We start from the raw sequence: 13360 nt of genomic DNA, 5'->3' as shown, positions 1-13360 counted from the left end.
ACCTCCCTCGGCTTTTATTACCGCTAATCATTTATTTAAGCTCAGTTTTTAAAACCTTAGGATGTAACTACAGCCCAGCCCATGCAGCAGTATATGAATGACTAACCTCGTATTGTGGATGGATTATCTCAGTTGTTCTCCTGGCTGAAGTTTGGTCCTTTTACAGCATCCTGCCATGCGATTACATTTGTTCCTGACCACCGAGAACACTCACGTTAACTTTTATGGAGTGGGAAAAAAGTTAGCTTGTTTATATTATGCTAACATAGCTGTGTCGCTAGCGGTCACGTAGCACATCATTATATACCAGCTAGCCCAACTTCAGTAACCCTACAAACGTCACTGCTGTTTAGTTTTCTGTCTTCATTTATGCTGGAAGTGATAGCAGAGCTGTACGTTTTAATTTGTTTCCAAAACCCTGCAGTCAGGACATGCTATATTGTATTTAGATAGAAGCTAGCGAGCTAACTCCCTGCTAACTTCTAACTCCGTTAAATGTCATAAATTCAGTTTTCATGGATGCCTGGATGTTAAACTCAATTGTTACACTTGGTAGAGCAGAATGCTGATCATTTTATTAAAGATGAAAGACTTTAGACAGTTTTTCAACTCTCAGTAATGCCATAGTGATCGTTTGATATATGGACCTGCAGCGGAGTTTAGGTCCAGACACGGCTAGTGACGTCAGACTGAACAACCGGATTGAATCGTGTGTGTAAATTTTTCAGACAATGACTTAGTTTTTTTTTATTTTTTTTATGTCACAATCTAATATGTCCGACAGACATACTCTGATTAAATTTGATTTTACCATTAATGTAAATCACATATATTTAGCCAAGGTTCACTATTAATTCCCTAGTGGTGCACAACTTTTCTGGAGAGCCTCTGAAAACTTGCTATTTGGGCCCAACTCGCGGTTAAAGAACCACTGCAATAACCTGCAAAACCCTGACCACGACACTGACTTCAGCATTAATCAAAGACTGCCCTGTACAAATTAATGCTTTATTGTATCCACTTAGACTCTTCTAAGCAATGCAAATAAAAAACTCTGAATCTTTAAATTAACTTTTGCTTCCATTCATCCCCACAACATATGCCCCATAGCTGTCCCTTTCATTCTACACTCCTAGATTATGCTGCAGGGACTAGAAAACTAGTAACGTCTGCCTACAAGTGTTAATTAGAAGTAGCACATGTTGGAATATTTTATAGGGTTCATTCTCCCCCACTTGGCATTATAAAGTGCACAAGTGTGTCAACAACACAGAACAGAACACAATACCAAACACCACAGGGAATTCCACATGTTGGCAGCCCAACATAATAAATAAAGCAGCTAAATGATCAGTGGCATCCGACTTATTAGAAGCAGATGATAGAATCTGTTGTTGTTTCTTAAACCCATTAACCGCTAAATCTTTCAGCCCAGAGTGCACCTACTGTTCGCACCTGTAATTGCCATCCTTCTTACTGGTTCGTATCCTTTCTCACCTGTGGTACACTTTTTTTTCATCCTGCACCTCTGTGTCTCGCTGTGAGGTGGGCAGATTGGTGCTGCTTTATCGTCAGGCGTTTTCCCGGTCTGGCCACCCACCCGAGTCCTCGTCTGCTTACCCCACCTGAAACCACAGGTGACGCCATCCCGGAGACAGACGCTCCACTCGCTCCACTCTCCCACTGGAGCTAGGACACAGTTTTCTAATGGAAGAAATAGAAAAACCTCATCAAAAAGAGTGTTTTAACACAAAACAGACTGTAATTGTCAGTACCAATACAGTAAAAATAATGGCACCAGTAAAGGGTCTGACAATGATTTCATCCCAATATCTAACAGCAGCCTAAACTGTAGAGGTCTGTGTGTCTCTTCGTAGATATTCTTCCTCAGCCGATCTCTGACCCACCATCAAACCAGTCATGCTGAATGTTGTTACAAAAGTGTAACAATGTTATGGCTTCTATAGCGCTTTTGTGTTTGTCACGTGTTGAGAGTGAACCTGCTCTCATATGTGAAAAGCACAGTGCACCAGTGGTGGACCTGCCTATTCTTGTATTCTATAGCAATTGCCATTTGGGTTCCACAGTAACTGTCTGGCAACTGTCTGTTTCAAATTTTTTGGTCATAGACATTCACACCTAGTGCCCTGTCGAGGACATTTTGTAGCTTTGACACTAATTATCCTGTTCTTACTTGAACAAAGGAGCAAATACCGGTCCTTCTGATGGGTTAAGCATCTTCTACGGCCCTGTCCAGCTCTCCTAGAGTAACTGCCTGTCTCCTGGAATCTCCTCTTTGCTCTTCAGGCTTTGCTGGATGATAAAGCAAACCTTCTTGCAATGGTACTTACTGAAGTACCTTCCTGGAGGAGCTAAATTACCAATGATTAGCTGTACGTTGGCTTCCAGGCTCTCAATTTACACGTCGATCTACGTCCCTACCCTCACCTATGGCCACGAGCTGTGGGTAGTGACCGAAAGAATGAGATCGCGGATACAAGCAGCGGAAATGAGCTTCCTCTGAAGGGTGACTGGTCTCTCCCTTAGAGATAGGGTGAGAAGTTCAGCCATCCGGGAGGGGCTCAGAGTAGAGCCGCTGCTCCTCCACATCGAAAGGAGCCAGTTGAGGTAGTTTGGGCATCTGACAAGGATGCCTCCTGGGTGAGGTGTTCTGGGCATGTCCCACCGGGAGGAGGCCCCGGGGCAGACCCAGGACAGACTGGAGAGATTATATCTCTCGGCTGGCCTGGGAATGCCTTGGTGTTCCCCCGGATAAGCTAGAGGTGGTGGTTGGGGAGAGGGAGGTCTGGGCTTCTCTGCTTAGGCTGCTGCCCCTGCGACCCGGCCCCGGATAACGTGGAAGAAGATGGATGGATGGATGGATGGATGGATGGATGGATGGGGCCCAGGTATCACTTTATGCTACCAATAGTGATACTGACCTAGCCAAATGCAAAACTAGTGAAAAAACAGATGAAGTGCTACTAAACTGACCTGATCAATATTGCAGAAGTTTAACTGACTTGATGCTATACTCTGATCAAAATGTGTTCCTTTAATTTTTTTGAGCAGTTTATATTAAGACTAACATTTTATTTCAGACCCTTACAAACACGTTGCTATAATCAAAGGTAGATGAATGCTAGATGAAGAGTTACTACAGTGGTCATTACACTTGCAGTAACTGGCTGAATGGTGAGTGATGTCACCCTCAAAATCAGCTGCTGCAAAAATTTCCAGACAGACCACAAAGGAAAATCTGTAACCTTTGCCAAAACGGAGCAACAATTGGAAATCATTATCATTATCACTGTCAGATTTGAAATAAAGAGATTTCCAGAGACTGTTTTCTGCAGTTGCTTGAGGTGTGTACTAACAGTCAGACATGAAACCCTAACACTGATATGAAAAACAGATGTGGACTCGATGCCAAGAAGCAACAGTAGCTGCAGATGGTGTCTGTAGAAGGCAGAGGAATATCGACCAGTGTCAAATGATGAGTGAGCTCTACAATACATCTCACTTAGTCAGAAGGCAGAGATGATACACAATGAGATATGAAGATAAATTCTAAAACCTCTTTGAAGACCTTTAATATGAATCGTGTGTTGCATTCTGGTTTGACTCCATCAAAAAGAATTTCACTGGGATGAGAAAGAAAGGGAGTAGAGGAGTGTAAGACATGTTCTAGAGGAAGGTAGATTTTCCCCCCTTTAAATGTAGCAGTCATGCTGTCATCTTCATTTAATGTGATAAACAGTTTGAAATTCTGTTAATGCCACATCCTTTGCATGTGAAACAAAAGGTACAGGTCAAATTCAGTTTAGCAAAATTATTAGGCAAATTTCAGTGAGATAAAACTCCCGCAAACCACAGATAATCAAATACTCACTCAATCACACATGAAACACAGTAGAGATGTGGCCACAGAGCCAGAGAAGTAGATAAAAGGAGATGAGCTTGGAAGAACAGGCCTGCTGTTGATTAAACCTTTCAGATTAGTTTCACTAATGTGTCCATTGCACAGCAGACCCTCATTTGTTATAGCTGGAGTCAGGAAAGCTTTAGTTAATACACTTCATACAGTAAGTTAGAACAAGAAATAAGATAGGAAACAATATGTTTATTTTAGTTGTACTGCTTAAGAGGTTTTCCGTCAAAAAGTGTTGTAGCAAAAGTGAAATTCATTTGCAATTTCTTTTTTTGTAATTTCAAAAGCAGCCTTGTAGACAATAGTAAATCAGTGTTCATGTTTGTTAGAAATAGAAATAGAAACACATACCTGCTAACTAGCACTTAGTAAACGTAATAAAATACAACAATTTTACTAACAACAGATGAAACACAGTCATTTGGATAGTCTGTACCACACAGTCCAAGAAGCAGTGGAGCTAGTAGTAGCTAGTCAATGTATGGATGCATTCTGCCCTGAATCCGGTGTGAGAGGAAGATGAAATGCCTGCCTAGAAGCAGAAGAAGTCCTAATACAAATGTGGAAAGACAGATATTATAGTGAATGGGACTGCAAACAATGGCTTGTGTCCTAGGGAAGCAATCCTTCAAATCAACCCTTTAAACTAGCTTTGTACACTGGAGACAGCTCTTGGAGAGTGAAGGAACTCACTCTAAATTGGTGAGATCAAAGCTGTTACTACAATTTATTTTTTTACATGAAGCAATAGCTTTTTACCTACCTAATGTCAATAACAGTGCTAATAGGATTTTAGTCAGGGTGCAGTGAGGAGAGAGACTGACCGAAGGGTGAATGGGTCACCAATCTATTTTAGAGTTGATGTAGAGAAAGACAACCATTCACTCTCAACATTCATTCATTTATTAGTGCTATATTACTATATATTATTATACTATATTAATGCTTATTCCGTTTTCTAGAGGCCATTATCTGTAATAATAATCATGTCAAAATACATTTTTCTCAGGATCACAAACAGAGGGACAAAGGATTTGACTTATTAAGTTACAAATGATATCAAAAGTGTAACTTACCAAGGCAGTCTGTCTGGTGGGCACGAGTTCCCTCTGGGCAGTGGGTCAGACACTTGCCTTTGTAAAGCTGGAAGCCAGGCTTACACTTGGTGCAGAAGTCTCGGCTGAAACATTGCTCACAGTCTGAAGAACGGCACTCTGAGAGGAAACAGATTATCACACACAACGTAGAGTACTTGGGTATTCATTGTTACATGAAAAAGTCAATTTTTCACCTGGTCACACATATTTTCATTTTAGCTGAGAGGGTGAACACAATAATTAAAAAGCTGAATTTGTCCAGTGAGAGCAAAGCTGCTGAAAACTAAAGGTGAAAAAAGAGAGTAGCATCTTTGCTTCCTGAATATCATATGTTTCCTACTGAAACCTGCTGTTATGTCAGGAAACGCAGGAACAGTTAAAACCAATTCACTTTCAGAGAGGTGATTTGTATTTTGCTTTAGTCTTGTTTGCCTTAAGCAGACAGAACGTGTTCTTTTGTGTGCTTGACAGATACAGATTGTGCAATACGTGCATCCAACAAAAACAAACTTTGTGCTGATGACATTTTGAGATGCCAAGCAACTGATTTGTTGTATCTAGAATCTTTATATATTAATATTAGAAGTCACGGTTCACAGAGCAGTCAGGGAAGATTGTGTGCTCTTTCACTGTTTCTCCGAGGTAAGGGCAAATCAGAAAGGATTTTAATATTGCATTTTGTGCTAAGGTTAAGGGGAGTCAGTGATAGTAAATATGTTTGGAAAAGAAATAAAGTGAACTATTGTGGAATCTTTGATTTTCCCAGTAAATGAGACAGAAACTATGTGCTGTTGGGTAAAGTTTTCTTTTCATTTATTAGGACAGCATGTTTCTGGAAAGAATTAAGCAAGGTGCATCTTGAAAAGAAAGAGAAAGAAGAAGTGGTCTGGGACTGCAGACTCTGTGTATGAGTACTGTCGGTTGTTTTTCATTATTTCAGACCTCAAGACAGTTAAGTCATACGTGCTAATGTGAGTAAGACTATCAGCAAATATTTAGTCAGAGATCACAGTCAGAGATCTCTGCAGGGGAAAGTAAAAAAACAAAACGCACTCATGCAGCGGTTGACATCCTTTCCTCTCTGTCCGTAGTGTCCTGCAGGGCAGGCGTGGAGACAAGTTCCATGGTGAGATATCCCCTCCCTCTGCAGGAACAGGAAGAGTCGCTCTGGGCAACGCACGCAGCCGTTGTCCCGGGAACACTCCAAACAGCTCCGACAGTCCTCTGATGTTTCTCTCTGAGCTGCAGGAGACAATAGGAAGACGATTAAGCCAGAGCTGCATTCAGGAGAGGAGTTATTAAAGTAAAAGTAGAGGAGGGAGCGAGTAAGGAATAAATAAAAGCCAGGAAGCGAGAGGATGAGGAAGGAAAGGAGAGACCAAAAATCCTCAAGATACCAAGAGAATTTCGGGAAAGATCCACTGCTGAAAATCAACACATTACCAGGAACTCTATAAAAATCATGCATCGAAGCGTTACAGTATTTCACTCCATCAAATAGTTGTAGTAATTGCTTTCGTAATGGCACACACTTCTTTTTGAGGTTCAGCATCTTTGATATTTCTTAGTTTGCTGCCTTGTTAGCTCGAATAGAGAAGAGCACAGAGTGTGATGCTGTGTCTATATGTCCTTTTAGCTAACTCCTTACATGTACATTACCAGGTGCACAAAGGAAGTTGTGTCCTGAGAAAGCTTACATGTCACTCTGACGATGCACTCCTGATGACTTGATAGTCTAACACTTTCTTGGTATGAGTAGCTCTTTAGAAACTGTAGGTCGCTGATAATGAGTAGGCTTACGTTTAGTATGAAATATTCTTTATTTGACATGAAAACAGCACCAACGCTCTTTTTATTCATCGAGGACTCCCTGCTACTGCAGAGGTTACAGACTGAAGCACTGATCAGTAACTCAACTTATAACTTATAATGACTAATAGTGGGATTTTTCTTTCATAAAAATAAAATTTAGCTCTACAACGTTTTGATAAATATATTATTATCACATATTATTAAGTGACATATGTCAACAGGTAGATATTTTAATCTATTTCTATCCCAAAAATGTGATATGTACTGTAACAGTGAGGTACAGTATGACAGTCAAGCTTAGATCTAAGCCAAGGTAAGTCTTATATTATAACAAAAGCAAGTGGCTGTGTCTGCTTCCAGGTACAGAGAAGACTCGACAAAGAAAGAAAGAATGCTTTCAATCCATCGGGGATAAGGAGGGATATGGAAAGACAAGCAAGGTAGGATGGAAATTTGGATTGAGCAGCAGACAGCGAGTGTGCGTGAGTCTGAGCAATCACACTCTGATCCTTGTGGGTCACTACATTCACCTTGTTATGTGTGGCTGTGGTTTAGGATGTGTTTGTGTGCAAAAGCAAAAGTGAAACCTGTCTTAAAAAGTTTTCAAAAACCCAAATCATGTTATTCGTTCATAGATAAAGACACAGAAGATCATGTAACGTCAAGGCAACTATGAAAACATTTAATCGTGTATAGTCTTGTTTAGTTTCTCATTAAATGTTGACCTTTTTTTGACTGTCAAATCAAGAGTTACGAACAGCTTTTTAACAGTTTTTTCTTATAATCATTCAAGGGTTGGAGCTGGCGTTTTAAGTTTTGTGCATAATTATCTTTAGTTTTTAATTTTTGGTTTTCTTTGGATTGTAAATTGGTGAAATCTAGCTTTCTTTTCAGTTCTGAGCTTTAGTTACTGATTTGAGGGTTGTATTTGGCTAGTTCCCCTGTCGGTTTCCATTCTGTTCCTCCTTCTGTCTCATCTGTATTTGTTTCCTCATCACTGTCCCATGCCTCACTCTCAATATTTCTGTCTGTTTTCTTTAGTTACTTCCTGTGTTTACTTTGAGGTTTAGTTTTCCTAAATCATGGGATGTGCAGCTTTTCTTCCTGTCCCTGCTTTGATTGTCTTTAGTTGTGTTTTGGTCCCCAGCTGTTTCCTCTTTCCTTAATTCCTCTTCTGTATATATCAGTCTTTTAGTGCCATCCACATTAGTGTGGGTTCCCCTTTGCTTTTCCTTTCCTGCGGGTTTTTTTCTTTTCTGGATTAACAGATTTCTTTAATAGGTGTCCTGTTAGTTTAGATGAGAAGCAGTGAAACTAGTTGGAAAAACGTGTCCTGTGAACTCTTTCATCTTTCAAGAAAGGGCAAAGATTTCATTTTAGAGCTTCTGTTAATTATTAGGACTATGATTTTTTTTTTAAGTGAAATAGAAATAAAACGATTAGTTAAAAAGCTCAGAAACATTTAAAAAGTGGACTACATTATGAAAAGTTTAAAATTATTTTTTTTGTACGTATGTATGTTCTCATACATATAAAATCTTTAACTGCACCTGATACCATAAAAAGACATTTTGTGACAAACTATCAGTCTATTAATGGCATACGTCCAGTCAAAAATAAGCTGTTCCTCTCACGTCTGTCAATAGTCCGTTTATAACCATAGACTTTATAAGAAGAGTGATCCAGCACCTGTTTGCAGTCTGCTGTTTTGAAGGCACTATTTAATCATTGTATCTGTCACCATCTTTAATTTTTAGAAACAGAGCTCACCATATCTGAATGAGATAGTGGAGCTAAATTAATGCATTCACACTATTATCATTAGTTATTATTAATCTCTGGCACTCTTCCATTGTGTGTCTTTGGTCCTCCCATCACCCTCAGCATGTCGTGGCAGATGACACGTTCTGCATGAGGTTCCTGCTAAAAGAGTTTTTCCTTCCCACAGTCGCCTAATGTTTGCTCACAGGGGACTCATTTTTGGCATTTCTCTTAATTATCGTATCAAGTGCCTCGAGGTGACTTTGGTTGAGAACTGAATATAATTGCATCGCAAAGATATACAAGCTACATGGATTTAGCAAATAAGGTTAACTTGTCTTAACCATCATATAAATAAAATAATGGAATTTCATTCACCAAAATTTGAGCAGAATGCAAAATGTATATAATATATATTCTGTTTTCATATATATATTTCACCTATGAAAACATCTACATGACAATAGTGCTTTGGTAATTTTTTTTATTTTTATAAAACACTAAATCAAATGTAATAGGTTCTACTCCTTTGAAAAGGTAATTAAAATTTCTGGTGTTGAAGATTTGTTTTCAAGTGATCTTGGCAGAGTTACTAAAGATAACAGATTTCCAAAGACAGAGTTTTCAACTCCAGTGCAGAGTGGAACAGAGCAGATTTCCCCAGAATAACTCAGTGATCCATTTGGGTTTTGAGACCCGCTGAGCGCTCAGCTCATTGTCTGAAAAACAGTTCTCTACACATATGCTATCGATCTGCAGGCTTAAGGGACTTACAGAGGAGCGGCAGGTTAAGGTAGCGTAAAACGCTAAACTTTGACCTCGTATGGGATTGCCCTGGGTTTTTAACAAGCACCAGGTGTAACAAGATCTGTTGGGGTTTCAGGGAAAGATGTTAACATTTTGGAAAGAGCTTACACCCTAAAACACAATTCACAAAACTGGAGTATTTAAGGAAAGTGACGGCATAACGATCACTGAGATTAGTAAGTTTAAATAGGAAAAATAAGGAAACAATATTGTATAATGGTTTTGAAGCTAACAAGTTCTCCAACTTGTCATATCCATATGAGCAGTTTGTTCCTGATGTCTGAAATTTCAGCTTGCAGCTGAGTTGACATATGATGCTGTTTATTTGTGTGTAAGTTAAGAACTTTAAAAAAAATGCAATGAACCCTATAATGAAAATCTAAGTTGTGTTTCTTTACATGGTATATGTAATCTAGTTAAAAAACCCAATCAAAAAACAAACAAATCCTGGTTATGCTATAAGTTTATATATTTAAGTTAAAATGATCACATCTATTTTAAAATATATTCTTAACAGGAACAGATATGTTTCAACAGTGCTCCATAATGTGTACATTAACTAGAAAAAGGTGGAGATGCACACTAAAAAAACACAAGCTGTAGGGGTGCTACCGTCATGTCCCAATGTCCAGACACTTGACAGCAGCCGAGTCAAAAATGTGCTGCAATTTAACATCTTTTTCACCTCTTGATCTCCCAGCTTGTGTTACATTTTCATCTACTTTCTACTAGCTTTAAATGTTGTTATGGAGCCCCTGGAGATCTGTAAAACCTTCATAAGGTGTTTGCACAACATTATTGATTTGAGTGCATAAAACTGTTACCTTATGTGACATTAGAGCTCTGCATGATGGTCCTGATAGGCTGTTTTGTCTTCTGATGCAGCTTTGTTTTTAATTGTTTTTATGTTAACTATAATAAATGGGAAATATAAGGAGACTCTGTAGATTTTTCTCTTTATATGTTATACTTGTTTTGATTACTGTCTGTTTTCAGTGCAATGATGCAATGTTCTTCATCTTCTATGCTGTTTCAAAGAAGGTTGCTCAATAATTAGTCAGACTTTTCTTGCAGATGTAGCAGCAATTGCTTAATATTGACTGATGATTTCATGTTTAATGCTGCTACACACACTTTGATGAACAGGGGCATTGATTCAGTAGTTTTCTAAAACATAATGCTCCCCCCCCAATTTCCTGGGGCTCGTTTTTAAAGATTTTGACTCTTTAAAATTCTTTGACTTTATTCTTTACCTATTTATGTTTTCCCAAAAGGCAAAATCATTTAGCCAAAATTGTTGGTGAACAGACATGGATCACTAGTAGCATCCAAGTGGCAGTCTTAGAAAGTGAAACATAAAGCCTTTGCAGAACCTCCACCAACTGTACTGCTGGTACCAAAAAATGAGCCATTCCCTGTAGACTCCCATGTTAAAACGCTTAACTTTACAGCATGACAAATAGTTTTGGTCTCTGTAACTATTTTACCAATCGTAACGACTGTATGTGTTATGATTTTTTCCTGTAACTCACTGATTTCTGTTGTATTAATGATTAAAGATATGCATTACTGGGGGGGCGACTTTGAGTTTTGGGTTGCAAACCAGACCAATAACTATCAAAGAAGTCTGTGCTTTATATAGTATTTGCATATTTGTGGTGCTGCTATTAATGCACATTTAAAGAGGTTTGGACCTCTGCAGCTACTGCACCATTCCCTTCAGCAAGCCTGCTCTGTAACGTTACGTGGTCTGCCACTTTACGGCTGAGTTGCTGTGGTTCCTAAATGCTTCCACTTTCCCATAATGCCACTTAGAGTCTGAGAGAAGAAATTTCATAAACTGACTTGTTGCAATGATGGCATCCTATCAGAATACCAAACTCATTTTTTAGCAACAATTTGTAAAGGCAGACTTGGTGCTCATTTTTATACACCTGTAACAATCGGACCAGAAACACCAGAATTAAAAAATTAAGATGCGTGGCTCACCCCTTAATGTATAATCATAAATGTGTAGCCAGTGAGAAAAGTACTAACTACTTTCAAAGTTCCCAGTGCCATTGCTACAGTATAAAATATAAAACATTGGGTAAACAACTTCTCTAACACCTGTGCCCACAAAGTCTTTACTTTGAGTAATACAGACAGACCTGGTAGATGCAGACAGGCAATGATTTGACTAAAACTCAGTGTGCTGCTCAAAAAAGGCTTAAGTCATCCAAACTTAAATGGTACTTTGCTTCATTGCACATTACAGACTTGGATGATGTGTCTCATAATAATGGTGCAGTTCTTACTTATTTTGCAAGTTGTTATGCTGTCATATTAAGTCTTTTGAGTGTGTGAGAGGAGTAGGTGGAAGCATTTTTCTACAATTTTCTGTTGTTTTTTCCCCCATTGAGTGTTTTTTTTTTTTACTACAGTCGGTCATAAACATGAATACTGATAGAGTGAGGGATAATTGCAGGAGAAAAAAGAGCAAACAAGGAATGAAGAGAAAAGACAGATTAAAATTAAGCTACTTTCTGCTGCTCCCTAATTCACAAGTGGTCGTCCCAGCTGGTAGCTCCTCATGTTTGATTTGACAGAGTTTTACGTGGGATGCCCTCCCTTTCCTGACACAACCCCTGAGGAATTTGTGCCTCCTCCCGGGAAGGAAAAATCAAATGACAGCATAAATCTCCGTGGTAAAAAGAGATGAATGCTGACAGCAGGTCAAGCAGTCATTCCAACAGCTAGCATTTAACCCTTTAGACCTATAAATGCAATCCAACATTAACCTGTTCTAAGGTATTAGCATCAAATGTCATCCAGTATGCAATGTTCAGCTCGTATAATGTATTACTTTTTAAGTAGGACTTTTTATAAGTCATTATAACTTGCATATTTTACAGGCTATCTTCTAATGTGTTTGGTTAATGTTCTTGCCTAATTTGGGAAACATTGAGGATTAAAGATTCCACTTTAGGAATTGCATGAAGTTGTTTACATATGCTGTACAGTAGTAGCCATTTTGTGGCAATGATTTAATTTTAAATGTGAAACATGATAAAGATGACTAAATAATAAATTATTCATGTGTCATGTTACCATCTGTGTGCGTCCAGTGCCATCACATGTTTATCATACGCACATGACAGAATTAAGATTTTGAAAATGTATCTCTCGTTCTTTCAATTTGCCTTTTCACTACCTGAATTGGAAGCGCATAAACCTGAGTGAGTGTTAGTGGCAACTGATGGCTTTATGAAGCCCCTATAATTATTATCTTAACACTTGACCTCTAGGTGGGTGATGGGGGCAGAGAGAAAAATGTTACAAGCCAGAATGTTGGTCTAATTGAGACCGGATCCCCCTCTATTAGTCTCTGATTTCTTAGGAAATACCAGACACCGGTGAGCATGAGGGTTACCACAGACCTGTGTGGCTGTGGTCTGGACTGTTTTCAGAGGGATTGGATAAGAAAGTGATTAGAGACAAATCTGGATCTGGAGATAATTCCCAAACACTGTGACTATATGCTGGTACAGAGTTTAACAAGAAAAGACAGGCTAGTTTATACACTGAATACCGAGGAAATAAAGTAATTCGTGGAAATAAAAAGTGATTCTTATTTAAAAGAAATAATCTATGTACGATAAGTTCTGTAGAATGTTTCTGAAATACTTGTTTTGTGGGTTTCTGGAGTAATTAACATAAAAATGGATCTTTCTGTGTTAGGTGATTTAATTAGACCAGATAAATATCATTATGATGATGATAAAGTTATATGAGAGCTGTGTAAACAAGAACTGCATCAACCTAAGCTTCTTTAATGACACCTGCTCTCTAGTGTAAGCATGTCCTAAATGATAATGATGATGATGATGATGATGAATAAATATATATTTGTATCGTTTGTCTGTATCGTTACGTTTTTAAAATAATGCACAAGTATCTCCAGTTGGTTCCT

At 38.6% G+C, this 13360-nt stretch overlaps 1 protein-coding gene across 1 annotated transcript in view; it reads right to left on the bottom strand.

Moving 5' to 3' along the window:
• Positions 1–13360, bottom strand: part of rspo4 (R-spondin 4) — a 31246-nt gene that overhangs the window by 17679 nt on the left and 207 nt on the right. Inside the window, exons 2-4 of the mRNA XM_085354487.1 lie at positions 6082–6270; positions 5008–5145; positions 1498–1704 (exon numbers count right to left, since the gene is read on the bottom strand). Of these exons, the coding sequence (XP_085210613.1) occupies positions 1498–1704; positions 5008–5145; positions 6082–6270 (534 nt within the window). The remainder of the gene's footprint in view (positions 1–1497; positions 1705–5007; positions 5146–6081; positions 6271–13360) is intronic.

This window comes from Diplotaxodon limnothrissa, linkage group LG5 (assembly GCF_057381915.1).
Source record: "Diplotaxodon limnothrissa isolate DT_005_m linkage group LG5, D_limnothrissa_male_GT1.1, whole genome shotgun sequence".
NCBI classification, from domain to species: Eukaryota; Metazoa; Chordata; class Actinopteri; order Cichliformes; family Cichlidae; genus Diplotaxodon; species Diplotaxodon limnothrissa.
The sequence above is the reverse complement of the archived record's forward strand: the minus strand, read 5'-3'. Positions and strand labels throughout refer to the sequence as shown.